The sequence below is a fragment of the Carassius auratus genome, unplaced genomic scaffold (assembly GCF_003368295.1).
Source record: "Carassius auratus strain Wakin unplaced genomic scaffold, ASM336829v1 scaf_tig00025657, whole genome shotgun sequence".
NCBI classification, from domain to species: Eukaryota; Metazoa; Chordata; class Actinopteri; order Cypriniformes; family Cyprinidae; genus Carassius; species Carassius auratus.
Window position 1 is genome coordinate 253,749 of NW_020525443.1, and position 27,746 is coordinate 281,494.

General features: G+C 36.9%; 2 protein-coding genes across 3 annotated transcripts in view; one reads left to right on the top strand and one right to left on the bottom strand.

The window, feature by feature from the left end:
• Positions 1-9,895, bottom strand: part of LOC113078392 (kazrin-A-like) — a 34,312-nt gene extending 24,417 nt beyond the window's left edge. Inside the window, exon 1 of one of the 2 annotated variants that reach the window (XM_026250723.1) lies at positions 9,378-9,895. In XM_026250723.1, the coding sequence (XP_026106508.1) occupies positions 9,378-9,558 (181 nt within the window). In that variant the 5' untranslated portion in view covers positions 9,559-9,895. The remainder of the gene's footprint in view (positions 1-9,377) is intronic. The other variant, XM_026250722.1, reaches the window with a different exon arrangement.
• Positions 9,896-19,808: 9,913 nt separating this feature from the next.
• LOC113078393 (proline-rich receptor-like protein kinase PERK1) lies at positions 19,809-27,429 on the top strand. The gene is made up of 4 exons (XM_026250726.1): positions 19,809-20,039; positions 24,588-24,938; positions 25,188-25,293; positions 26,287-27,429. Exons 1-4 carry the CDS (start codon positions 19,973-19,975, stop codon positions 26,291-26,293), a joined length of 531 nt encoding a protein of 176 aa, XP_026106511.1. The 5' UTR covers positions 19,809-19,972; the 3' UTR covers positions 26,294-27,429.
• Positions 27,430-27,746: the final 317 nt, after the last annotated feature.

A 27,746-nucleotide genomic window follows, 5' to 3' on the forward strand; every position in this document is an offset into this window, starting at 1 on the left:
GGCATATTCATATAAAATAAAATGTTTTGCATCATGCCGGGACTTCTGAGAATGCCCTTTTGCCCTGTTTTGACCATAAATTGTACAGTTTTTAAATACAAAACCCATACATTTGTCAGTATTTTATAGTGAACTTACATAATGCAATGTTAAACCATTTACAGTTTACATTTACAGTGAATTACAAATGTAGAAACCCGGAGCTCCTACTTTTTTCCAAGCAAATGCACAAATTTTTAAATGTTAAAATAAATAAATAAATAAACATTTGCTTGTTGTATTTGCTTGTTCAAAACAAAAACAAAAACAAAGTCTTAAAATTTAAGAGGCACTTGAATGAAATAAGTTTGGTCTCAGAATGGGGTTTAGCAGAAATTGAGTACCTACAATAAATGACAAACCATGACACTATTCCATTCAGTTCATAATATCACATTATTCATTACGGTTAAATTTGAGTGCACCACTTACAAGACTCCAGAATTTAAGAGATTATCAATGCAAATTATAAGAAAGAAAAAAAGCTTGGCAGTGCCAAATTAAACCCATGCACTCAATGAGATGTTCATGGGACACAAACAAGTTAATAAAACTGAAAGAGAGATTTGTTTAAAGCGATCAGCTGAAGCTGTGCTGATGGCTTTGTATATTCCCTGAATGACAAGCGATCAATGTTGCTCTCACAGGCATCTCTCCAGGCCTTCATCAAGCTGCAATGTGCTGAATTTGAATGTGCTGCTGATTTTGAAGTATAGAGAGACCACCTTGAAAACTGTCAGTGCTTTTAATAAAGCCTTTAACCTTTTTAACCTCCTAGCTGTAATGCCACAACTCTGCCAGCCCAAATCTTCTCCTTGATCATTACGCGCACATGTGCAGAGCTTTTTCCATCATGAATCCCAGTAAAATAATCTCCAGATGGCACAGCAATGATAAACACCTCTGGTTTAACAGCCTAAATATTGGGCAATTGATTTTGGTCCAGGACATCAAACAAGATGTTGGGCTCGAATTAAAGTCTGCAGAGTATAATGTCTGTGATCCAAAATGCACAAGAATTTGACATCTAGCTGTAACCTCCCAAACCTCATTGGTAGGCAGGGTACAGGGTTTATTTCAGAAGCATATCATCTTTGAGTGCTGCAAATAGCAAATACACACACACACTCTTTCTCTCTCTTTCTGGCTGGTAACCCCATCCAGTCGTTCTGATGCCAAACAGTAAACAGATATAAGCTCGCTCTCGACATCTGTGTTTAACATTATAGTGAACACTGGCGAACACTAACACATAGAAACTGCACCCTCACAACTCAAACATAAAAAAACCCTTTATGATTCATCTACTTTTTAAAACTTATAATCCACAAATGTAATATTCAGAACTTTATATAATCACACAGATGCTCAAAACTGTAACCCAAAGTACTATGCTACATACTATAAAAGAACCACGACTGCATTATTTTACATCAAAGTAAAAAAAAAATGAACTGAAACCCTACCACAATTCAGATAAACCTTTAAATATGGCTGCACATTCAAATTTGGCTGATAACATTACATACCAAAGAGTAAAACTCACATGCTCCATGGGTTAGTGACGGTCACAGTGTGAATGACAACAAATCCATTTGCTCTTTCTAACAGACAAAGAAGCTACTCACTTTTTCCTCTGTTTTGTAGCCCTACAGAAGTGAAAGAGAGAGAGAGAGAGCGAGAGGCAAAACTGTCCTCTCAGCTCCTCTAGATCTTCCATACTAACAGAGCAGGTGGAATATGACACTCTATGAAGTGTGTGTGTGACATAAGAGTGAAGTGAGTTCATTGAGAAGTTTAAAGCTATGCTGTGCAAAGGTTGTGCAGACTGCCCCTTTACACCCTAGTCTTCCACACACACACTTTTACAGAGATTCAACCAAATGTGTTATACTTTAACTGTGATAAATGAGAAGTCAGCTTATGGATGTGCTGCATAAGGGATTCGAAATTAACACTCGACAAGCAATGAATGCAAGGGAAAAAGGAGCTGCAAATAAATTTCGAAGTGTTAGACTGTTAGTCTGCCTTTCTTGGATCAATTCCTTTAATTAAATCAAAAGAGAAACACTGGTAAAATATGCTACATTTTAGCTAAACTCCATAAAAGTACCTATACATACAATTCAATGCTGTTTCTATTTGAAATGAACACTATAGTGGACAGTAAAGCACAAACAACTTATTTATTTTTAAACACATTATGATTACAGGCACATCTGTGCAAATTCTCAATTAAGTTAAGACTTTAAAACATTATACTAATACATTTTGCATCACATGTTTGCATCACACATGTATGGCTTAGGTAAACTTGCTCGGCAGCTCACCTGGTTCAGAACTGCACTTGTGATGTGAGTGTAAAAGAGTCACAATAAAAGAGCTCAAACTAAAATGGTATGCTGGCACACCAAATGCATTTTTATCTCATGTTTACATTTGTTAACACTATTGGATACGTTAAGGGTTTATGGTACATTTACAGTGACCTATCTAGGGATGTGCCGAAATGAAAATTCAGGACCGAAACTGAAAATTCTGAATGCACTTGGCCGAAAACCAAAAATGCTTTGTAATGATTATTTATTATTTAATGACATAATACAAAGTAATTCGGTAAGACTTTTTAATTTAGCTAAATTTTTATGATGCCTACTGAATAAAAAAAAAAAAAAAACACAACATACGTTTTACTAAAAGTAACACAATAAAATGTATATTAATATTAGTAACACATGACAGTAAGGCAATGTCTTAGTTAAAATCTTTAAATCTTCATTAATGTTAATTTCAACATTTACTATTAAATCAACAGTTATTTGTTATCAATAACAGTTATTGATTTGTTGATGACAACTGAATTAACATGAACTAACAGTGAACAACTGTATTCCCATTAACTAACATTAGGAAAGATGAATAAATACTGTAATAAATGTATTGTTCATGCTAGTTAATGGTCTACATTAACTAACACTAACTAATGGAAATTTATTATTATACAGCTCTGTGGAATACTTGATTCTGATTTGTCAGTCGCAACATTCGGAGGTATGTTAACCCTTGATAACAACTGGTAAAAGCTGATAACACAGGCTCATCCGGGTAATTTAAGTCGGCGTTGTACTCTTGCTAAGAACAGTTTTCCTTTGTGGAAGCTTTGTGTTTGTTTAGCTAATAAAATATCAAAACTTGATTCAAAATGGTGTTCAATTATTTCATTGTGTCATCCTGGTATTGCGGATTTGCTCTCTCATTTCATGCAAACCCAGCTGGTGCCATTTTGCTATGATTGTTTTGTACGCTGTAATGGATTATAAGGTAACTAACAAACTGGTAAGATTTTTAAACATTTTCGTCTTAAATCTTTTATTGGCTTAATTATTTATGTGGTGAAATGTTGTGTACCATTTCCCTTCAATGTCCATCTAGTTTGTACTTGTCGAATGCTCGCAACAGCTGAGTTCATGAAGCTTTCCGTTAAAATATTTCAACTCAAATCAATATTTTGTGTCTAACTATTTACTTATGTGGCAATTAGCCCTGTAATAAGCGGGATAATGTACATATATCCAGCTAATTGTTATCACAGAATAACCCCCTTCAGGGTGATAAAAGACCCCTCCGTGGGGGTTATTCTGCGATAACAACTGGCTGGATGTAAATTATCCCTTGCATATTACCTTAATATTAAATATCAATATATAATTTTTATTCAGTTCCATGCAACAGAATCAAATATAACTTTTTGAAACTAATTATCCAAATAATGTATAATCCTATAAAGCTATTATTATTTTTTTATTATGCTATTAGTCATTTTACCAGCGTTGCCATGATATAGAACAGTAGCACTTTTGCAGACAGGAACAAAGAATTTTCCGGTCTGCGTGTTAAGCGGACTTTGCTTTTCCAGTGACTATGATCGGCACACGAGCGGGAACGCACATTCATAAAGGCGGAATATTGAGCAGAGCATCACAGCGCGCAGTGACGGGGAGAGTGAAACCTGCACGCTGAACACGGCTGGGCATTGCGGCGTGCCATATATATTATACATACTTTTACAGCTTCTTATTTTTCACCAAAAAATAAAATAAATAAATCTGTTAATGTAATGCCACATAAAAAAAAATTTAATTAATGACTGGTTAATTTATCCTTGGCAGGTGTGGAAAAAGCTATTTTTAGATTTTCAGTAGGCTACATTGATGATTTATTATGTTTAAATACAGCCACACATTCATGCAAAGTGACTCATACAGAGATCATACAAACTGTAACGCTCGAGTAAACAGCTTCAATCAGGGGCACTGCAGCAGCAGGACGTGCAGCTGTCAGGTGACCTGATCACCTTCAGAACAGTGATAGCCAAACATATCACCAACACAGCAGTAAAGATTTATGATTACAGCATTCATCAGTTCAGCATCCACGTGGGTACCAGTAGAAAAAAAAGACAGAAAATAAGGAAGGGAGAAAACAGAAGGAGAAAGAGAAAAAGAAAAGGATGGAGGGAAAAAAATGAGGTAGTGGACCCGCATGTCTGAGATCCTTATTGCTCAATGGATGCCTACGGCAGAGTGCACTGCAGAAAAAGAAAGCATTTCTCAATTTGTGGTCTCATGACAGACTTTCACTAAACTGATCTTTAAAAACAACAGATTCTAAGTGTTCTATAATGCAGTTGTGGATACGTTTAAAATCCTTCATATCAAACCAGCAACAAGCATGTCTAGAGAGCAGAGTATCTATTTACTATTAATAATAATAATAATGAAAATTATGATAACTGAAAATCATAATTGTGCGTGATTCACAAGTTTCATTTACAAACATTTCTCATTATTATCAATGTTGAAAAACATCTTTGTTGAAATATACACACACATACATATATACACACATCAATTATCTAAAAAAAAGGCTAAATATAAGTTGATTCATGTCTGGCCAATTTTTCACTAATTATGACATCACTAGCAATTCTGCCCTTTGAAATCATGAATCAGCCTGAAACGTCACAAAGGTCTATGACTATCCTGTGCATCAAGACTGGCAAAACAGCTAGCTACAGCAAAAAGCAATACAAAACAACAGTATGGTCAATAGTAGGAGGACAAGACCAATTTTTAGCTGATTATTTAATAGACTTTTCAAAGCAAAGAAAGAGCGAGTCATATTGTTATAACTAAGAACACTTATAATCAGACTGCATGTTTCGTTGTTTTATGACATGAAAATAAGTGAGCCATCAAAAATAAGTGAACATCAACAAGAAGGGTAAAGCACCATTATCGGTTAAAAAAAATGAATCTGCATTATTTAAGTGAATAAAGGTTAAAGTCAGAATGAAATGAAATTTCACTCTTTCTATTTTCTAAATGTATGTATGATTTATTGTGATCAATTCATCTCTTCATACGTTTTATTTTCTAATCATTTTGACCACTTAAAACCCACCTTTGCAAGCTTGCGTTCATCTGCCTACAATTTTGAGCGCAATGCCCACATCTCAAAACCCAAGCAGCAACCGATGCATACAACCAGTCTTCATGCTACATCATTTCTTTTCCAAAAATCCGTTTACTTGGATTTACCTTATAAAATGAAAGAAAAAATTTGTTGACAGTTCCGTTTCATCTTCACTTTAAATTACCATCATTTCCAAGAAAAGAGCCGGAATCATAGGCAAGGTGAAACATCCGTCAGCACCATCAGGAATTTGAGCAGGATCAAATAAAGTGAGCGAATTAGGTATGGATTAGTCGAGAGCACATCCTACTCATGTGTCTAAAAATATTAGATTAAAACTGAGCCCGGAACTGTCTATAACTTGATGGTGGTGATTTAGCCTGACCTTTAATGCTGTTTTAGTGCCATTTAAAGCCTTACATCTTAAATTATGATGATTCCTTTTGATCCGAGCGTGGAAATGGTCTTAATGAGTGAACTGAGCTCTTGACTGCTTCAATCCAGAGGCTTGATGTGGATATATGTCGAGATGTTTCATCTTTGCCTTGAATTTAAATTAGGCAGTTCACACATCTGAGGGATCAGGATCAGGACTGCTTTCAGCCAGCTCCCATCTCAGTGCGCTCACACATATACATAGCACCTGTCTATTGCTGAGATACAAACAACTGGATTCTTTAGCATTTTAATAACCGACAAACAAGCACATGGACAAACGCCTTTATGAAAATATAATCACTTTTATACAACGCAACATAAGCAAAATTTGAAGAGCTAATGACCCGCTTAATAGCTCATTAATGTCAGTAGGATAAACTAAAAGCATTGATCAGCCGGAGTGTGTCTGAGCGTATATAGAGAGAAAGGAGAAAAGCTTTTAGCTGCATTATCAGTCCTCCCCCTTTGTGATGTCATAATTAGAGAAGATTGCCTAGCAACCCACTCTGCTGCCTAGAGACAGATAGATCGGGAATTTGAACTTGAACAGCCCCTATGACATAATCTAAGATGAACACAAGCTCACCTGTATGGAGCCAACCTTCTGTTGGCATTGTCTCTCAAGATTTACTAAGAAGCGCCATTACTAGGTTAGTGCTTTATCATAACTAATTAACTCATTCTCAAATGTATAAGCAAGTGTAATTCCCATAAACAGAAAAAGATAGATTTTTACGTGCGTGGCAGCTGACAGCTGTTACATCAAAACAATTACACAGCCAAGCAATTAAGGCAATTTAGAAACATCAATATCACATAAGCCAGATATATGGCCAAGTGCACTTAAACCCATTCTCTTCTGGCTATAGTGTGGAAACGCTACATAAACATCATCTTTAAGCAAATAAAACCCCATAAAAACACAGTTAATGTAGATACAATGCCGTAATTGGGAAATTAACTACAAGCAGACAAGACTGTGTGAGCGCGCGTGCTTATTTGTATGCGTTTAGTGTCTCATTCATTAGCAGCAGGTCTTTGTAGGGCCATCTGCACTGCTACTCTCTCTTCCAAGAGATAAATAAGCACTGTTCTCATTTACACCGACAGGCTCATGTCTGGGTGCATGTGTCCGTGTGATTTTCCATCTTGATAAGTCATTATTTTGTCAATACACACATCCTGCATTCTGACATGTGGCAAAATGCAACAACAAAGCCCCTGCTTACATAAAAACAGCTTCGCCAGGCTGAAATACTGTAGCTTAACTGGTGCTAGCAATGTCAAGGTCATAGGTTTGGTTCCCTGGGAATACATGTAATGATAAAAAATATAGCCTGAATTCTTTCTAAACGGCTTTTGGATAAAAGTGGCTGCCAAATGCATAAATGAACACATAAATAAATTGCATCAAGTGACTTGGCAAGCCAAACTCAATGCCGAAAAGTGCCTTTCCTGGACTGGATGTAGGACAAAGACACAAGATCGCAATCTGCTGAGTTCTCAATGAAGTGCTGAATGAAATCAGAGAGCTGCGGGCAAGAGCCTCGCAGTGGTCCTCTGAGTGTCAGGATTCATCTGCAGTTATGAGATGGATTTCTACTGAGAAATGATGAGGAAGGGAAAGATTACTGTTCTTTTTACATGCTTTTATAAGTTATTTTATAACAGCAATGTATGTAATGCATAATGTACAGTTAGCCAGCATCATCACAAATTAAACATACAGTAATATTTATTCTGAAGGTTGTTTTTTTTTTTGCAATAACTACTGGCTGACTTTGCATTATACCACTTGTTAAACGACCGCTTACCAAAAAAATAAATAAACAGATATAAAATAATTTCTTGGCATACACAAGGGTCAAATATACAGTTAAGAAATCAATATAAAAATCATAAATTTAAACAAAAATACAGCAGCTGTGGTTGCCAGACATACCGTGTAAAAAACACAGTAAAAAAATGTTTCTGGTATTACAGTATAGCATATTGATGCCTGTATATTTCACAACTTATAACTATTTTAATTACTCTTTAAATATAATATAAACATATATGATGTGTCATGCATGGACTACTGGGAATTAACATTTCCTTGTTTTGCATCATAATATAAACCAAAATATATACAGAACTCCCCCCCCCCCCCCCACGAACACAAATTTGACATAATTTTACAGTAAATTTACATAAGTGATATCAAACCATTTACAGTTTTACAGCAACGTAGAGTTAATCAATTTACAGGATTTTACTGCATTTTTTTTACAGTGCAAGTTGGATTTGTGCTAATCAAAAACACACACAGACTAACCTTGTGTGATGATCTAAGAATAGAAGTGTAAATTGATGGCAGCATGTTTCTAAGGTGAACCAAAGCTTCACTGTAACTGCAGGGCACATCTAGTTCATCATTATGGATGTAATTATGGAAATCACAATCATGATTCATCATTGTGCCCTTAAGTAAGGCACACAACCCCAGGGTGGCTCTGGCATACAGTAAGTTGCTTTGGATAAAAAGCATCTGTTAAATGTTATGACCCAAACCAGCCCAGGGTGTCTACTCCACCCAGTGAGCGCAGGTGGATCAGAAACACAGACTCACTCTGATCACCCAAGAGATTCAAACAGAAGCCACCCCAAGCTACACCACACAGCTTACAGACAATCACAAGACTGACCAATCAATCAATGGTGGCTACAGCAGCACACAGAACAGCAGGAGAGCTTTTCTATAGTGTGGTACACTTAGTCTGACAGCATTAATGGAAAAAAATGAAGGGCCATTTCCTGAAACACGAGCTGTGCTCGATTATATTACTTGGGTTGTCAGTAAAACAGTTTATCTTGTGGATATAGTCTTATTTAAGCAGGAGAAAGATCTAAAAGTGAGAAAAAATTTAGAGATATTCACAACATGGGGCTAGATTTGCAATGAAGTTCATTTTTAGGTAGGCTATTGGTTATGTAGCATTTCATAATATTACCTACACGTTTTTTTTGGTTTGTTTGTTTTTTGTTTTTTGGCACTGTACCACTTTAATTAACTGAATTAACTGTTTTGAGAAAAAAAATGCCATCAAAAAGGTAAAACATTTCAGTGAGAGGAAATATATCTTACAATAACAAAAAGTTTATTTCTGATACTGATCTAAAGCATGCTGATGAATATAAACGCTTTTTCTTAACACCCATCTTCTTATATTTTCTTAACACATATTCTGATTCTCACAAAAACACTAAAAACAGTCCTGAAACACCAGCTGGGCAAACTGAAAAACAAAAAGTCACCTTACTAATCCACTAGAATCAATCGGAGGAAGAGTGAGAGTTTGAATCTATTCTACCATTCATTCACTCGAAGGTCACACAGGTAAGCGATATGAGGGGTCACACAGACGCACAGGTGCGGTTCTTACCGTGATGGTTCTGTTGTTGCTGCTGGTGCTCCTGCGGTTCGCCCGGTTCTTCCAGCTCGCCGAGTTCCGCCAGTCTGTGGCCGGTGGCTGTCAGCTCCGCGCGCAGGTTCGCGACCTCCTGCTTCGCGCTCTGGATCGCCCCATCGATCCGCTGCGCGAGCTGCTTGTTCTCGTCCATCATTCTCCGGATCTTCGCCTAAGGGGAGAATCCACGGAACTCACGTAGCGAGTCATATCGCCTGCTGCATCATAAACACACTAAAATCCCATTCTGTCTATGTCCTCTATTTTATAAGTGCAGAAATCCCCCAAAATCCACAAGGCGAGAAAGGACATTTAGAGTCCCATACTGTCTAATGTTCGGATGTGGTTGTCAAAAAGAAAGACAGACAGTGAGAGACAGAGTATGTAAAGAGTATGAAGAATAAAACAGCGTGCTCACTAAACGATTCTTTCTGCCTCGCGCTCTCGTGGAGAGAGTTCAACGCACGAGAGACTCCGAGCGGCTCTTTAAACGGACTGTACCATCTGAGAAAGAAAAGAGGAGGGCAACTATCAAAAGGAACGTGCCATTTGCATATTTATTTATTTATTTATTTATAAAAAAACATTTTTTCCCATTAATTTGCTTTGTAAATCTTTTTTTTTCACTTCATAAATAAGTAATTAGCTTTTTTCAAAATCGTTTTAAGCGTTTTATGTTATATTTTAATATGTAGGTCTATTCGGCTGATTTAATACATGCAAATGTGCATATTTTTCTGTGTGTGTGCATGTACGGGTTTGTCTAAACTTCTGAAGGCCACATTTTGAAAATGTCTTTATAAATAGCTTAAAACATTTAGAAAACCTACTTGTGATTAAGGTTCATAAATCTGCCAAATGAAGCTTTGCTTTAAATCAAATAAGGTGAGCTAGGATTAAAGATATGGTAGATATCATTATCTCAATGTAAAAAATATTGTCTATGAGACAGAGTCAAAACCGTAATAGCTTCTAAGGTTTTATATGTGTCTTGTGTGACTCATCCTCACTCATTAACTTACTTTATATTTCTCCCACAATTATTTATTTGTATTTATTATTATTAATGTCAAGCTAGGTATGAATTAATAGACTGTATCTAAGAGGGAGAATAGATAATGTTGACACATTCAAAGTTTTTGTAAGACATATTAAGTTCCGTATCAGTTACAAAATATTACTAACTTTTAAGGCCCTTGATAGTTTAGCTCCTGCACCTAACTTGTCTTCTATCATGCTACAATCCATCGCAAAACTCTGGACTCTTGGTAGTCCCTATAGCAAATTCCACTAAAAGAATTAGAGCTTTTTCTCATTTGTATCCCAAACACTGTAATAGCCTTCCTGATGACGTTCAGAGGTTAAGACACGCTCTCTCTGTTTAAATCTAGATTAAAAACACATCTAATTAGCCAAGCATTTACATAATGTATCTCATAACCTTGTACTCTATATCTGATCAAATGCACATTATCATGCTTTTGCTTTGGTTGAACAAATAATTTTTGCTTCAGTTTGAACATCAGCTATGATAATGTTGTCTCTATTTGCTTCTCTGTTTCTCCCACAATACTAGCATCCCAAGGTAACTAGGAATTACACAAGCTTCACTCTGGATCCAATCCTTACAAAGATCTGAGATGACCCAACACCTGAAAAGTGATGATCCCAACCCCTCGGAGAACCTCAGATGATGCCTGCCCTCAAACAACAGAAAACTACCAAATTTTGCATGTTTGATTGCAACATATGTTCACCGTCTGTTTGGTTACATATAATCAACTTACTGTACTGTACCCACTCAAATTCTTCACCTCGGTCATCTCTGAGTTGGCAGAATAGTGTGGTTTTGGGAGAATGGTACAAATGTGTGTGTGTGGTAGGACATTCAAAAGCTTTTATTTTGAACTAGGGCCAAGAAAATAAAAGACTCATTTAAAAAATCCCCTTAACACCACTTTCTTCCAAAACGGAAAAGTCTTTTTCTTCATTCCTCTGTATAAACAAAATTATTCCACTTTAATGTGAGTTTCCTGACTGCGGTCAGTCCTGTCATATCTGGGTGGAATCACTATAGATCATCTGCTCATTCTCTCTTTTATATTATTAATGTATGTTGTAATGCTAAACTGCTTAAAAGAGTATTAACCACACCCAAAGACAGAAACCATCTGACAAAGTCCTCTTAACATACATCACTCTGTGAAAGCTATTCCAGTGGGATGACTGTTCAATATTACCTGCTTTTAGTGAAAGGCTGACTTTAAAACATAGCTGCCATTGAACTGGCTTTGTTCTTGTGACCTTGACTATGATCAGTATGGAATGTATGTATACTATTCTTACTATTTTACAACAACTTTGCTTTTAAAGTGACTTTGTGTGAGCTGTGCTTCATGCATCACTACTCTCTTAACAAAAAAATTACAGAAATTTCACTAATGTGACTGCATCTTCATGTGTTCCATTGAACAAAAAAATAGTAGCAAGTATACTGTGATATTCAGTATAAGCAATGAGACTTTATTTCATTCTAAGTCCATTTTTTTCTGGGTTAATTTAGTCCCACGTTCCTGACCAATGACCTCACAGACCACGCCCCTCTCAGGATGCATGATGCTGACCACAAAATGTATGTAACTGCTGGATGAATTCATCAATTAAGCAGAAAAATCCCAGCATTAAAGAGAAGGACAGTAACATGTAACTGCAGGTGAGCAACATACTGTGTGAAATATAGCACATGCATTCAAGCTTGTTTTTTTGAGCGGATGACAACGCCTCCATCGGTTTATGACATCACTTCCTCCAGGCTGCTGTCAGAGTGCTGTGCGAGGGTGACATTCAGCTGTCTCCCTCAATGTGTTTATTGTCAGTCACAAACAGCACCGAAAATCCCTTGTGGAGAGACTGTTTCCATTGACCTCTTCAGTGCTTGAACAACTGCAACACTTAAAGGAACAGTTCACCAAATAATGAACAATCTGTCATCATTGACTCACTTTCATGTCGTTCCAGACCTGTAAGACTTCCTTATTTCTGAGCAACACAAAACAAGATATTTTGAAGGATGCTTTTTAAATTTTCTAAATATCATTTGTGTTTCACAGAAAATCAGGTTTGGTACTACATGCATGGGGGTGGGTAAATGATGACAAAATGTTTTTTTTGGAATATATCCCTTTAAATATTTTCCAACCCCAGAGACAGACCTTCAGGATCTCTTATCCAGCAGCTATTTTATAGATAAAGCATCCTCACTATTTGAGAAACTATTTTCATCATGCTAATTTTAATTACTACTTTCCGGCTTTACTGTAATGAGATTTAAGGGAAAGAATGAGATCCCATTTTTCTTATTTACACTTTTTGTCTAATCTCCTCTGGTTTTCTTTGTCTTCTTCTCTTTATGCCCCTCTGAATCTTCCTCTCCCTTGTCCTTTGCCCTCTCCCTTTCTCTCCATCTCTCTCTCTCCGCTCTGCTGAGCAGGAAAATGAGGAGAGGAGAGACAATTAATGTAGCTCTTGCACAACCAGACACAATAGCCCAGCCAGAACCTCATGCACCTATCGAGACACTTACTAAGCATCTTGTCCGATCCCAAACTGACTCTTAAGCACACACCTCACACATATGCATGAAACCACTAAAACTATTTGTTGTGGTGTTTAAAGCACTCATCAGATCTGGGCTCATCACCATGGTAACAGCCAGCCCTTTAATGTCAGTCAGGTGTTTCTTTGGTGACCATGGGTTTCTGATTGGTTGGAAGCCTTCTGGGATATCGGAAGCAGATGGCATTATGGGATACGTTAGTCATTTGTGACATGTACCCTCTGAGAACCAGCTGGGCCTGAGCAAACTGACCAGTGTGTGTGTGTGTGTGTGTGTGTGTGCACGTGTGTGCTGAGATAGGCTTGATGAGGAATAGCAAATTGACTCTTGCAGACCTTCTCAGTCCCCCAGGGACTCACTGGCGAGATTAGTCTGGACCCTGCGAGGTCCCGTCTAGCCTTGATTCGTACTGAGGGTCATTAATGTGTAGCGCAAGGCTTGAATCAACAAGGCTTTTAATCATTTAATTATGATAAACCTTGTAACCCTATTAAAAGCTCACTCAAAATAAATGTGTTTATGTGCGAGGGAATGGCGTGAGATGTTAGCGTGTGCTTCGGGTTATTAAAAATTGCAGGAGGAAGACAGGAAGATGGCAGCAACATTATCATTTCTAGCCCCCCCTAGGGCTTGAGTGGCAGGTTGGCTGATGGATCTCTGGTCTGGGAAAGGGGGGAGGTTTCGGCTCATCAGGGTTTGATTCGGCCAGGAGGAGCAGATGGGATAGGGAAATTGCCTGCCCAACCACACAAATACTCACACCTACTGGAACACATCCGAACTGACCACAATAACATTCTCCTGTGCATTTTTTCAGAATATTAGGTATATGTATATATATATATTTATATATATATATATATATATATATTAGGTATATATATAATTCTGCTGTCACATTTGATTGCTTCTGATTAAAAAACAACAGTGTGTATATAGTAATATTGTATGAAACTGACATAAAGGAACATGATTGGCTATACCTGTGCACTGAGCTGCAGGTGTGTCATGAGTGTCATGGCTCTCTGAAGTGCTTCTCTTCTGAAAAGCAGTGATGAAGCCTGCTCTTCATCTTCCAGATTCTCTCTCCACTCATACAAACGAAGCTGACCCTCTGCAGGGGGACAAGCACATGTACATTCATACACAGTTATAGAATACTGTAGCTGATAAAGAGAGGCCACAATATAATGAATGGCAGTATTAACACTGACAGTCCCTGAGTGATCACTGTTTTCCATTTAGACTGAGTTGAAGTTAATTAGGATTTAATTTCTGTTTAATTTAATGAGTTTTAAATTAAGTTATGCCTTAATGAGCAGTGCATCTAGAAGCAGAATCTCCTTGTCACAAGGAGATTGCGAATTCTTAAAGGGACAGTTCATCCCAAAAATAACATTCTGTCATTATTTACTGACCCTCATTTTGTTAGAATGCTTAAGACTTTGAGTGGAACAATGTGCATTACTAAAATATTGTATTTATTTATTTTTTCAATATAATGAAAGTGTCTGATTGTGATACATTTTATTGATTTCAACTGTATTGCTTATAAATATATAAAATAACAAAAAACATATACATTTGTATCCGTTCATACTTAAAAAGAAATTATACTTTACATTTATTTTCAATTCATAATATGTAAATAATTACAAATTATTCAGTTCAGTCAGATGACAATATTTCTGAAATACTAAAACACTAAAATCTTTCATAAACAGTAAAGACAGACATTGCACGAGAGTGTGTGTGTGAAGGCATTATTAAATTAGTCAAAATATTTTATGTGGACCTGCTCATATTACTGAATGCAAGAACAAATTCACACACGACAGGCAGCAATATTTCCCAGCATATAAGCTGAAAGACTGAAAATCTAAATCTTAATGTACAACTGTGGAAGCAGCTCACAGGTCAGGATTTATCACACCCTAAAACATCTTCTGAATCGCTCAGAGATTTATTTAGTTCATAAATATACAGACGGACATTATTGCCTTTTGGAGTCATCTTTTTCTACCACAACCCTTCACTGTCTTCCTCTCACTGAGTTTTTATAGTCTCAAAGTGGATATAAAAACAAACAGGGAGAAAATCTTTCTCTTTCAAGACCAATTTAAAAGATAATTTTTAAAGCTGTATCTAAATTGGTCTCTCATATCTGTATGAGGGTTACACATTACTACAGCTCGAAGCATTTCATTCGCTGATGGCAGATGCTTGAGTGAAATTATACCACTTATCTTTTAGAGAGCTTTAATAGATGCATGTTAATTAATCTAAACAACACTGAAAGGGACGAGGATGACATAAATGTCACAGTATGCTCTGTCAAAGAGACTATAAACAAGAAGAAGATTGGTTCAGAGCAAAGGTTTCTTATTATTTCTAACATCAGATGTGTGACTCTGCTGAAATAGGCATATTTAAAAGCCAAGACTGACTTCTGCTGTCAGTCCTAATCTTGAAGCACATCGCTCATTTTCAGCTGCAACAACATGAATGTGTGCGTACTTCACCATCACTGAAACAGATCAAATGCTGCTCCTGAGTCATGATACACTCTTTTTAAGTGTAAAAAAAGAAAGAAAAAAAGTAGGGTTGGGGATGTAGATCTTGGGCTTGTGCAGAAATGCTTTGAATTAAATAACTACTCTAATACTGTTTATGAGTGTGGTTTTAGGCTTTATGGGTTTTATGAAACGAAATGAGCTATGCAATTTCACAGGGAAATGTGTTTGCAACCTTCTTCAGTGGTAAATGATTGGCGTCTCGTGTACCTTACACTGAGGATCTATGTCGCCCTCTAATGGTCATGTAACTAAACAAGAGCAAAATGAGCAAAGAGCAAAAAGCTGATCACACAGGATTCCTTAATATCCTATCAATATATTGTCTATTACAATTAATCATCTATAATTTATGTTAAGCATGAGGCAGGCAGGAAACGCGAAACAAGGCAGTACAAGGCTCTACTTCAACACACAGTTTATTCCATCTATTTATATTGTTATCTTGAAACCTGAATTTAAAATATGATGTTGCGAAGCTAAAACAAACACACACGAAATACAATGTTCTCTCACATTTAATTCCTGCAGACACATCTTCATTTAACACTCAAGTTTCAAGAAAGGTTTTTAAACTGTAGGATTTCAAACAGCAGTGAAGACATGCTGAACAATTTAAGAGTGAGAAAGTGATAGACATTTCACACAACAGAGATGCTATAGTCTAATAATATTTCCCTGGAAAAACCATAGACTGTATAAAAACAGGGGAAAACATCTTTGTCGGGTTCTTTAAACTTATTGGTAACCTTACTGGTTTGCTAGTTGTAGCTGGTTTAAAGTTTGTGGAGGCTTAAAAGAATAGTTTACAAAAATTTGCTGAAAACTTTTGATTTTTTTATTCTGACGGCGCTCATTCACTGCAGACAGAGGATATACATCGACGAGCAAGTGCTGTAATACTTAATTTCTCTAAATTCGTTCTGATGAAGAAACAGACTCATCTACACCTTGGGTGGTCTGAGTAAATATTCAGCAAATTAATATTGCTGTAAATATTAAACCATATACACTAGATTTAACAAGTAACAATGATGTTTTGCAGCATTTGATACCGTCCTTTTCTTGGCAAAATTACATTAAATCTTTCTGTGCTTAAGTGTGTGCAAGAGAGTAACACAAAGGTGTCGGGCAGACTAAATAAAGCTTTTGATATAATGAGAGCTGACAGCAAAGGTCAGAGAAATGAAGCAGCTCTCTCCCTATTTCTCTGTTCTTTGGAGATTCACAAATAATCCTCTGCAGTGATGTCAAAATGTCCCGCTGTGTTGCATTGAAATGGTCTGAAGTGAAGTGAGGGTCCTTGCGATACGTCATGTTTAACAGCTGCCCTTTGGTCAGTGCGCTGCTGGGTGCTCGAGTACATCTGGACAGAAGGCCCTGTCATTGCAGCAAAAAATGTATCCAAGAGGCTTCTGCTGAAGTGTTCCTACAGCACTCGGGGTAAAGGACTGCAGGGTAAATGAGAGGAGTTAATGCAGCCAGGCGAATGAGTTTGCTGACATCTAACATCTACAGAAAGTACAGAAACCGCAGCCTCGGAAAGACAAAGTGTGTGTGTGTGTGTGTGTGTGTGTGTGTTTGTGTGTGTGGAATAATCTGCCTCATCATTTGTAATCACAAAAGTGGTAGAAGTCCACAGAAAAGCTGAGAAAGGTGAAAAATTAACATTCTGCACTTTTTCTTTTGCCTCACTCATACCCACACAAAAGCAATCAAATAAAACAGCCTCTCTCTCTCTCTCTCTCTCTCTCTCACTATGTTTCTACTTCTTTCTTTTTTTCAGGCTAATCTGACAGTATCCTTGAAGGCTTAAGGTTGTGCTCTAAAGTAAAAAGCACCATATCCATACAGGATCTCAATCAGAGAATAAATCCAATAACTTGACCATTGTGAATTTAAATATGAAAACAATAGTATTTAAAATTGTGATAATAAACAAGACTAATAAGCCATTTATTATATGTTTATGTTCACAAATTTTAATGTAAAAAAAAAAAGTATAAAACGTAAAATAAAGATTCTGTATAATGCCTGGTATAAACTAAAATTGCTATTTATCAACTAACAATAAATGAACAACATGAAAATGGAATTTATAGAATTACAGTGCCATCTGCCATCATCTGCCAATTAAAAATGAGTATAAAATAGACAAAATATATGAAAACAAAAAATCTGAACAACTGTAAACAACCGAACAGACCGTTTTTAACATCACTACAAATAAAACTTGAATGAAAATAATACAGATTATCATAGAATAAGATTGACTTATTACTGATTTATTTTATAAACCTCGTAGGTAAGAAGTTCAATTTGAGTTTGCAGAGGCAGAAGAAAACAGATACTCACTGTCTTCTGTCCGCTGTATTTGAGTTCCCTTCACCTGACGGAGACTCGGAGGAACATCTGCCATCCTGTGTGTGTGTTATTGGTAAATATTGTTATATACTCTTGAATTGGTTTCTGTTCTGCTCTTATTATTCATACCTCCTCCATCCTTATCACTCTCTCTTTCTTGCATCCTCTCTCTCTTTCACTGTATGAAAAAGGTGAGCAGGCAATTCTGCAAGCATCTAAGATCACTGCTCCTGGGAATGTGTGTGTGAACATATTTTGAATGTTTATGTGAGTAAGAGTATTTCCTTTAAGTATCCCTTCTGCTTCTAATTCTAAGCTAAACTGATTTAACTCTCCTACTCTCTCTCCTTACTTAAGAGACCTCCCTCCACCTGGGGTCTTTTGTGTGATGTGTGTAGCCTATGGTGTCTCTTTCCTTAGTCTTTTAAATTTTGATGAGGTGAAGCTGTTTGAATGAGTTAAAAGAATGTCTTTAAACAATGTCTTTCAAATACACCGAGGTCATTCCTCTTATGCAGTACCCTTTGAGCTTTCTAAGAGAGATTAATGCTGAGTTTGGAACTGCATACTAAGAGTTTAGCATTAGAGTTATTTGCAAAATGTTGATATTACCATACCAGTTTTCTGTTTGATGTAAAATGTTGGAATGCTTCACAGTGACCCACCAGTTAATACCACAAAGCATCAAAGAATACAACAAATCCATTGCTAATGCTGTTTGCCCAGTCCTCATTCTGAACCAAATCAACTGAGGACACAGGAAACCTGATTAAATTAGATTACTCTATTAAAACAATGTTCCCAATAAAACGTTTTGTTTGACACATTTTCACTAGAGAAAGGGGAAAGGAAGAAAGAAAATGTTTACCTATAATTGTGATACTGTAAAGACTTTATATCCAATGTTTTAAATCACACAGCCTATAGACATGAAAATTTAATAAATAACAGGAATTAACCTAAAAATGTTTTTAATTAATTTATTATTTTTAAATGTGCTGCTATTAAAATTCATAACTACCCTCAGTCTTCAAGAAATGCACATTTTCTGTGTGGTCTTGTTGATATGTGAGAGTGGCTTGCTGTCAGACAGTAGGAACATTGTGCTCCTGTAATTACACAAAGTAGCCACTAGATGGAAGCATTAAATGGCGGCATTCACACCCAACAAATGCCTCACATTCACAGGCCATTTCACACTTTTTCAACGGTTGAAAATAATTCGGCGTCAAGCAGGCTATTTTTCTTGCTCCAATTCCTCAGAATCATAAACTGATGTGCTGGAGGGTTTTGCATAGGCCTCGTGGTAGTAGAAAACTCTTATTTTCAAGCGCAATCTGTCCATAATTACATCCTAAATTCACAAATTCCCATAATCTAATATACCTTAGTCAGGGTGTGCGCCATATTTAATTTCACACAATTACTACACAACGTGGCTATAAAGGACAGCCATAACTGTTACAGTCTGTACAACAGTAGGCTACTGTCTTAAATCACATCTAATTTTAGTTTTTTTGTTGAAAGCCATATTTTCAGAAGTAAACCATTAATCAGACTGTCTAGCAATCACAACCGTTTATATTCAAATAAGAATAAATACAGCATATCCAACATGTTCCATAAGATTGATATATGTATATGAGAAAAATAAATGCAACGGTAAAAGTAAAAAAAAAGGAATATAAAAAGGTGATATTGAAGCTGTTTTCAGGTTTATATAGTCAAAGAGAGAGAGAGAGCAAGACAGATATACAGAGATTTAATTTAAGGCATAAGGGGCAGGACCACCTATACCAATGCCCAGCCCCCTCACCCTCACCCTCTGAAGAAACACTAAAGCACATTTACTCACTCTCACTCTGGCTCTATGTCCAGACTGCTGCTTCAGACCTCACCACCCCTTTCCATTCAAACCAACTTTTAAGCCACACTTCTGAGCGTGTGAGCCAGCATTTCATCCACAGTCTGCTGTGCACTTTCAGGAGCCTCTTCACGAACAGTGACCAAAAGTGACCATGGTGAGGATCATACTACTGCTACTGGTCACCCTGACGGGCCCTTTCTGTACCTTTACCCAAGCAAGTAAGTAAACACACATACAGGGAGCTCTGCTTTCTTTCAAACACTCTGGCCATGCTGTCCATCTGTTTCTAGTCATATCCTTTATTCATGATTACACTAAATTATGTTTCTCTCGCTCTCGCTCTCATCTGAGTTGTGTTTTGGCTTTATATGTGAGTATATAAAGGAAAAAGACGTGTTATAAAGGTTATAATGTTTAATTTTTTACATGATATTTTTTTTTCTTTACTTAGATCATTAATTCATTGTAGTATTTTAGTGATCAGCTACAATATATACAGGGTTTTCAGTGCAAGTAAATGAACGTAAAAAATCATCTTTACATTACATGCATCTATAGATGTTTCAGTGCTTTTCTGTTCATGATGAACATTATCCATACATCTAGGCCTGTGCTGATAAACTGTTTCTCTCATGTGGACCTAGTGCTGGGAAAATGATGTAACGGTGCAATGATTGTAATACCCGTTTTGAGTTAGTCAGCACTGATCTACTTCTCTGTTTCTTTCACTCTGGGCAGGGTTACACGTGCATTAATACTAGAGCCAACTCTATATTTAAGGGATGAAATCGAACATTTAGTACACACAGGCTGGTTACATCCGAGGAGGCCTGAGAGAGAGAAAAAGAGCTCTTTCTCTCCCTCTCCTCACCCCGTCGCTTATAACCATCTTTGGCGGGGTATCAAGATTTCACCCCTCTCAGTTTGAGGGGCATGTACGTTATTTTTAAACTGCAGGGCCTTTGACTCACTGCTCAGGGTTGGTTACAGCCCTCTTAACATCCCATTAAAATGCTCAGCAAGTTTCAAACTTTGGAAAACTTCACTCCCTGCAATCAGAGAGCATCAACCTCTCCAGACTTCCTTCTGTCTCTTTCATTCTTTCTTCCTCTGCCCTTTGTCTCTCTTTCTTCCTGTTCTCCCAGTCTGTTGGTGCCACTCCCTGTTTTCTAAATGCGGGCTTCATCGGACTGTTATACGTTTCTGCTCAGTACTCCTTTTTTTAGGATCCAGCATTGTTTATATGATTACTTTTGAGACATAGATTCATGTTGTTTTGTGAACTTTTTACCTTTTCAGAAATCTCTTAAGTCAGCCTGGTATGTGTTGTGTGTGTTATGAATAGAGTAATGGTAAACTGGCACGTGAGGTATTGGGTGTACTGACCGTTAATTTAGCTACGTGAACCCTAAAACTCTTTCAGGGTCTCTGACTGCTACCACAGACTTACCCCAACTTATTTACAGTGCTCCTCAAACAACTTCATATTCAACTTAAGAGTGCAAACTGAGTTTTGATACATCTAAATTATTTTGTTCCGCTTGATCTTTAGCTCAAAAAGAAATCAAATCCAGTCCTCATTCTGAATCAAATCAACTCCTTAAAGTGCTGTCTGATAGAGATTACCCTAGACTGACTTTATTGTTATGTATTTGAATTAATTCCATACAACACAATATAAATGATCTTCATAATCTAAATTCACTCTTTAACAATGTTGTTATTGATAACTTAAAATCATCCTTGGTTGGATGATTAGGATGTGTGTTAGCATTGAGATATTTGTTCCCTGGAGATTGTGCGTGTGAGAGCCTAAGTATGTGTATGTGTGCTGTTGATAAGAGTGAATTTTCACTTGCTATGTCCTTTACTGCCCACTCATAAGGTGCCATGTGATGTGTGTGTATGTGTGTGTATGGGTGAAGGAGGGAATTTGTGTTTGAGATTTTCTTCACTTGTTCTTCCTGAACTAAAACATTCCAGCAGCATACTCCCTCACAAATTGCACACACCATACACACACACACACACATGCTGAAGCAATATATTGAGATTAATCTGATAGACTGGAAGTAATTAGTTTGGGTAAAGGAAGATCAATCTTTCCTCTCTGTATTCCGGCAAAACAATTCTGCCTCCCTGTTTAACAGACACCCTACACTGGCCTCTTGTGCTCTATTTCCCTTGTTCTATGCTCTTTTCCTCTATATTTGCCTTTCGTTTTCCTTGTCTTTGCCTTTTATGGTTTCAGTTTCGTCAGGAAACTGTTTCAGGCTTGGTCATAGATTTGATCATCTAATGGGTGGATTTTCACTGACACACACATACCTGCTCTAAATTTGTGGGTTTTGACTCATTGCAGTCTGTTCTAGCACAATGGTTTCTCATTATATTATTTATCTCTGCCAATCCACCCTACACAGGACAAGCGGTTTGGAGATTGAATGGATGGACTGTTGCCAAAGTCCACGTTGTATCCACCTTATTTTTTAATCAAGTAGTAAGGTATTTCCTGTGAATGTGTGAGACTTACGATTAATTAGCCACAATAGGTAAATAAGTACCTTTTTAATCCTCCTTATTGTCCAATGCAAAAGTGCATAACAAAGTGCAGCAAACAGTAAAACCATTTGCACTAGTGTGTTTATGATTCAGTAGTACATTTAAATAATATGACAACAAATTCCAGTTTGGCAATAAATTATGGTAAAATCCTTAAGGTAAAAATGGATGTGCTTTCTCTTCTTGCGATAATAACAATGTGGATATCAGTCCGTTTGTCCAGGTAAACGAACTGGTCACTACTGTCACGTCTCTCAGACACGCTTTCACATTCATACTAACACAATTGGTGCCATCTTACTTATCAGTTGTCAAATGTCATGAAAATGAAATGATCGCTACTGTATTTCTATTACTGTAATATTGATGTAGTGTTTGTCAGTTAACATAATGAGTGGCCACCACAAGCCGCTGTTCCCCAATAATGAGGGACTGACTGTACATTATGCTTTACATAACTTACAATTACAATCGCTGGCCATGCAGCCTAACAGCTTGCTCTTTCTCCGTGCTCTGCTCCTCCCATCACATCGTGTGTATTTATGTGAGTGTGTGGTAGTGGTTGGAGGGAAAGAGAGCCATACTTAGAACTAATTGTTGGGGTCTCTAACATAATGAGCTGATTGTTAGCTGCAGTCAACAAGAACATTAATATAAACACACAAACTGACACTTACACACATACACACAGGACAATGTGATCTCTGACCACACCCCACACTTAAATATGTTTCTTAACTGGACTGTTTTGTTTGAATGTGGCACTATGGAAAGTAACAGTGACAGATTTTTCTGTCCGTCTTTCTATTGCTTTTTGACACCCACTTATAATTAAATAATTTTCTACTCTCACGTAAAAGTTCTTAACTTGTTTTAATGCTTTATTTTGGGAGGCCAGTTAATTAGGTTATATAAATATGGATTTAAAATAACAAACTGTGTGGAAACCTATTATTAAAGGGATAGTTCTTCCAAAAATGAACGTTCTGTCATTTACTCTCCTCATGTCATTCCAAACTTGTATAACTCTCTGCTCTGTGGATTACATAATGACAAATTTAGCTGGTTGTTCTTTCAATGCAGATACAATGAAGGAGACACTTCAAAAAGAATTCAAAAGTACCATAAACATATCATAAAAGTACAACAAAATAAAACTATTGTAGAAGCCATTTTTACTCAGAAATTCCTAGTGCTGTATTTGTTTTTGTAAAAAATTAGAAAGAAACTGCAAGTAAGGCTATTTGTGTGATATTGTTAACATATATTAAATATATTAAAATGTGTCATATTTTTTCATAAAAAAAAGAACGCCAGGATATTCTTCAGAAATTTCTTTTTAGGGTTCTACAGAAGAGAGACAGTCATATGGGAAACTGCTCACCCTCATGAGTACATAATGACACATTTTCATTTGGGTGAAGAACTCCTTTAATTCCAAACTGCTGAGAGTGTCTGGGTCACATAATCATCAGTAAAATACACAATTTTCTCCATAAAACTATTACTAAAGAAGCGAAACAGTAATTTGCTATTCACCCAGAGCTGAAGTGCAATGCATGCTGAGTTTGATATTTTAAAGTGTGTAGCTCAGCAGTTGAGGTGGTGTTATTGTAAAGGGAGTTTCCCCTCGGATCGCCAAGAGAAAGTCTCTAATGTGAAGTCCATCTGGATTAGACACAAGCACAGATCTGAGATCAGTTTTTGCTGCGTCTCTAATGGTTGCTGAGGTCATTGTGAGTGATGCAGAAATATCAACGATCAGCCCTGAGGAAACACGCCATTTTTGCTTTTTTTCTCCACTGCTTCATTTCCTTCTGTGCAGTTATTGCTGGCTCCACCCAGGAAGTGAGACAATTAGTCTGGCACTCTGGCTGAAGGTATGATTTAGAAAGGAAGTGATCTCATTAGTTTGGAGCTATTGGGGGAGTGGCAGACAGTTTTTGTACGTAAATGTCTAAGTGAATGTGTAAGTGTGTGTGTTTACTAAGCTGATGGAGAAGGCCGGAATGTTCTTGCTATTAATGGCAGGCCATGAGAAAATTCTGGCTTATCCCATCCAATACAACCACTGGAGAACCAAAACACACAGCAAACAGCATCAGTGGAATTTCTCCATTTATATCCGACTCTCTCCTCTTACGTTGAAATTAACATCTAAGGGTTTCTGATTTTTATGAACCGTTTTGTTGTTTTTGTGCCAGGTACTCTGGTGGTGCCAACAAATACTGATTCAACTTCAGAACCAAATCTTGCATCAGATCCGCCTGTTTCCACAGCCAAAACAGTGGAACCAGCTCCTCAAGATGCTGTTTCAACGCCAGAGCCTTTTCCTGAGACTACAAAAGCAGCTGCCTCAACAGAAGTGCCAGCGGTTTCCACAGCAGCACCAATGATACGTTCAGATGCCCCATTAGAAATAACAACCCCAACAGATACAGCACAATCAACAGAAGCTGGACCTAAAGAGACAGCCGGCCCTAAAGCCACTGTCATTGCAAGAACAGAAGAAGAAGAAACAAAATCAGAGACAGCAGATAAAGAGGAGGATGAAGGTTAGATATACAATATACTCACAAACATACAATGTAAATATTGTTAGAGTAAAGGCCTGTTCACTCCAAGAACGATAAGTGTTTTAATCATTCATCATTCATCAAGAAAATTGTACAAGTTGAGGTGTGGACTTTGCTATTATATTTACATTTAGAACAACCTTTAATGGTGTGAATGTGAATTCAGAATGTGTGTGAGTGAGGATGAGCAGCCATTGCCGTGATACCTGGTGATTTTCCTCATTCCAGGTATGGGCACAGGACAGTTGGTGGGGATCGTAATCGGTGCATTGATCCTAGGGATTATTGTCATTGCTGTGGTTATCTTGGTGGTCAGAAGAATGGGCCAATACTCGTAAGTACAAGAAAATAAATAACATTTTAAGGTAAAAGTACATTTTTACAATTATTAATTAAAAAATATCATTAAGAGTTAGTTCACCCAAAAAGAAAAGAAAAATGACATTATCTTCTCACCCTCATTCAATTCCAAATCTATATGGTTTCTTAGCATTTTCAATTTCAATTTCAAATTGTAAACTTCAATTTCAAATTGTGTTTTTTTTGCCCGTAGAATTAAAAGTCAATGGAGTCCAATGTTGTGTTAACAATAATGTTTAACAGATGCAGCTGGCTGCTTTAGGAACGTGTTCTCTATACATGGCTGAGGTGAAATATTGCATTCTAACGGTAAATGCTTTCTATGTTGTAGGACTGCAAAGAAACGAAAGCCTCAAAAACAAGAGAGCATCTTGATCTCTGTAACTGTCTTATTGTTTCATTGATAACCCATATGAATTAGTGTAACCCAGTTGCTCATAAAATGGTAAACATGTTAGAGCTTGACAAAACTATGTTGCTACTCCAAGCAGTGCACAGTGTCCAACCAAATGGCAAATATTGGAGAAAAACACCACTGAATCATTCAGGGATCAGAATGTTGAACAGGGAAGTGACCTCATAAAGGGCATGTTTGTACATTGTACAAATGTACTGTTTAAAAAAGTGTAGCAACACAGTGGTGCTCATGCTATATTATTTGTGGTATTAACATGGTGTGACCCCCCCCCCCCCCCCCAAACAAAATAATAATAATAATTTGGTAAAATAATAATAATAAAATAAAATAACCAATTGAATTCATATGATCTAAAAAAAAATTCTAGATTTTCTATGTTTGGTCATAGCTGAGTCAAACGTATGAATAAAACTCATAAATACAACTGAAATACCCTATTAATATACATTGTCATGTAATCTTTGTCTGTGTTACATGGATACAAACTAATTTGTGTCTGATTGTGGTGTATTTATGCTAAATTGCATTTCCGCTCTTCTTATTTCCCAGCCCCTGAAAAGAAAGGCACGACAGGAAGAGAAGAAAAATAAGAAGAAATCCAGGAAGTTCTGAACTATTATTCTGATGTCAAAATCAATGCAAGCAGCACTCTCACCATCCATCCAGGACTGTACGGGGAGCAGGAGAGTGTCCCATCCCCTATCCCATTAAAAAATATGCCCTCCCACAAATACGCCATCCCAGTGCCCACAAGTCCCTTTATTTAGCATGAAAAGTCTCATTTATCCCAACACTGGGAGGCAACAGGTAGTTACAGTATCTTTTTTTAATGCATATTAGTGTAACAGGAGATTAAATGAATGTTGAATTTGTGAAGGGCCTAATAAACAAAAACAAACAAACAGCTGCCCATGCACGCAAAAGCTTGTATGTTTTTATTCCACTGAGTGTAAAAATCATACAGAAAAAATATTTCACAATTCTACAGATGTGTCCAATAGGACTATGACGCATTATGAACAGTCTATGAACTGTCATAAGCAGATGCTGAGGACACATTCTGTTCTCAAGATGTGTAAGCGGCATTAACTAAGAAATATTCTTTTTAATTATGAGTTAAGGGGAGCAGCACACAATAAGTGCTTGAGATTTACTTGTCTGAAGTGCATTAATACTGAGTGCCTGACTGTGCTGTTCTTAACTGTCACCCATTCCAAAAGTGACATCATTTCCTCTGGAACGCATAAATTATTGTGTGTTCCAATCCGCTTAGCTCCAGCGCATAGCTGCTATTGGCATGCATCTTAAAAATCCTGATGTTCCTCAGCCTGGACTACATCATTTTAACAGCATACAGACATTTTGCATGGTATATTTGAGTTGTTTGCATTTCTTTTTGTCAGTGTTAAGGGGTTTGCGTTTCTTTCTCGATAGCATTGCTATCCTGGGCTTTGATTTACGAGATCAGTATTAGGTGCACTGAATTATAAAGAATAAATTTATAATATTGACAAGACACTGCAGTTGTTTGCAACGATATTTTGTGGTTTTGGCTTGCCAGATTCCTCTTTATTTTCTGTTATTCCATCATATCATTTTGCCATTTGATGTCAGAATACAGTTTGTCTTTGTGTATTGTTTTTTTTTTCTTTCTTATTGTTCAATCAGTTTCAATAAAAATGTTCAAAAGTATGTTGGGCTGCCATATTGTGTTGTTGTGGATCCCAGATAACATTGTCTCTTTATTCTCTGTTTACTTTTCAGCCCCTTTTACTTAGCATTCCAGCTATTCACACACATTTACGCCCATGGTCTCTTTCTCACACAAACACACACCCACACATTCCCTTTCTCTGTCTCTCTAATCCCTTAGGTTATAAAGACTGTAAAAGACAAGGGAGAGAGAGGAAGAGATATGCAATGAATTAAGGCATCTTTGTAAATATGACTATGTACTTAAGTGACCTCTTTGGTTAAGTAGAGTAAATAACATGAGAGTACCAAACAAC

Coding starts and splice junctions, on each gene's coding strand:
- LOC113078393 (XM_026250726.1), top strand. CDS start 19,973: ATGGTGAGGATCATACTACTGCTACTGGTCACCCTGACGGGCCCTTTC. Junction 20,040..24,587: donor CTGTACCTTTACCCAAGCAA/GTAAGTAAACAC, acceptor TTTTTGTGCCAG/GTACTCTGGTGGTGCCAACA. Junction 24,939..25,187: donor AGATAAAGAGGAGGATGAAG/GTTAGATATACA, acceptor TCCTCATTCCAG/GTATGGGCACAGGACAGTTG.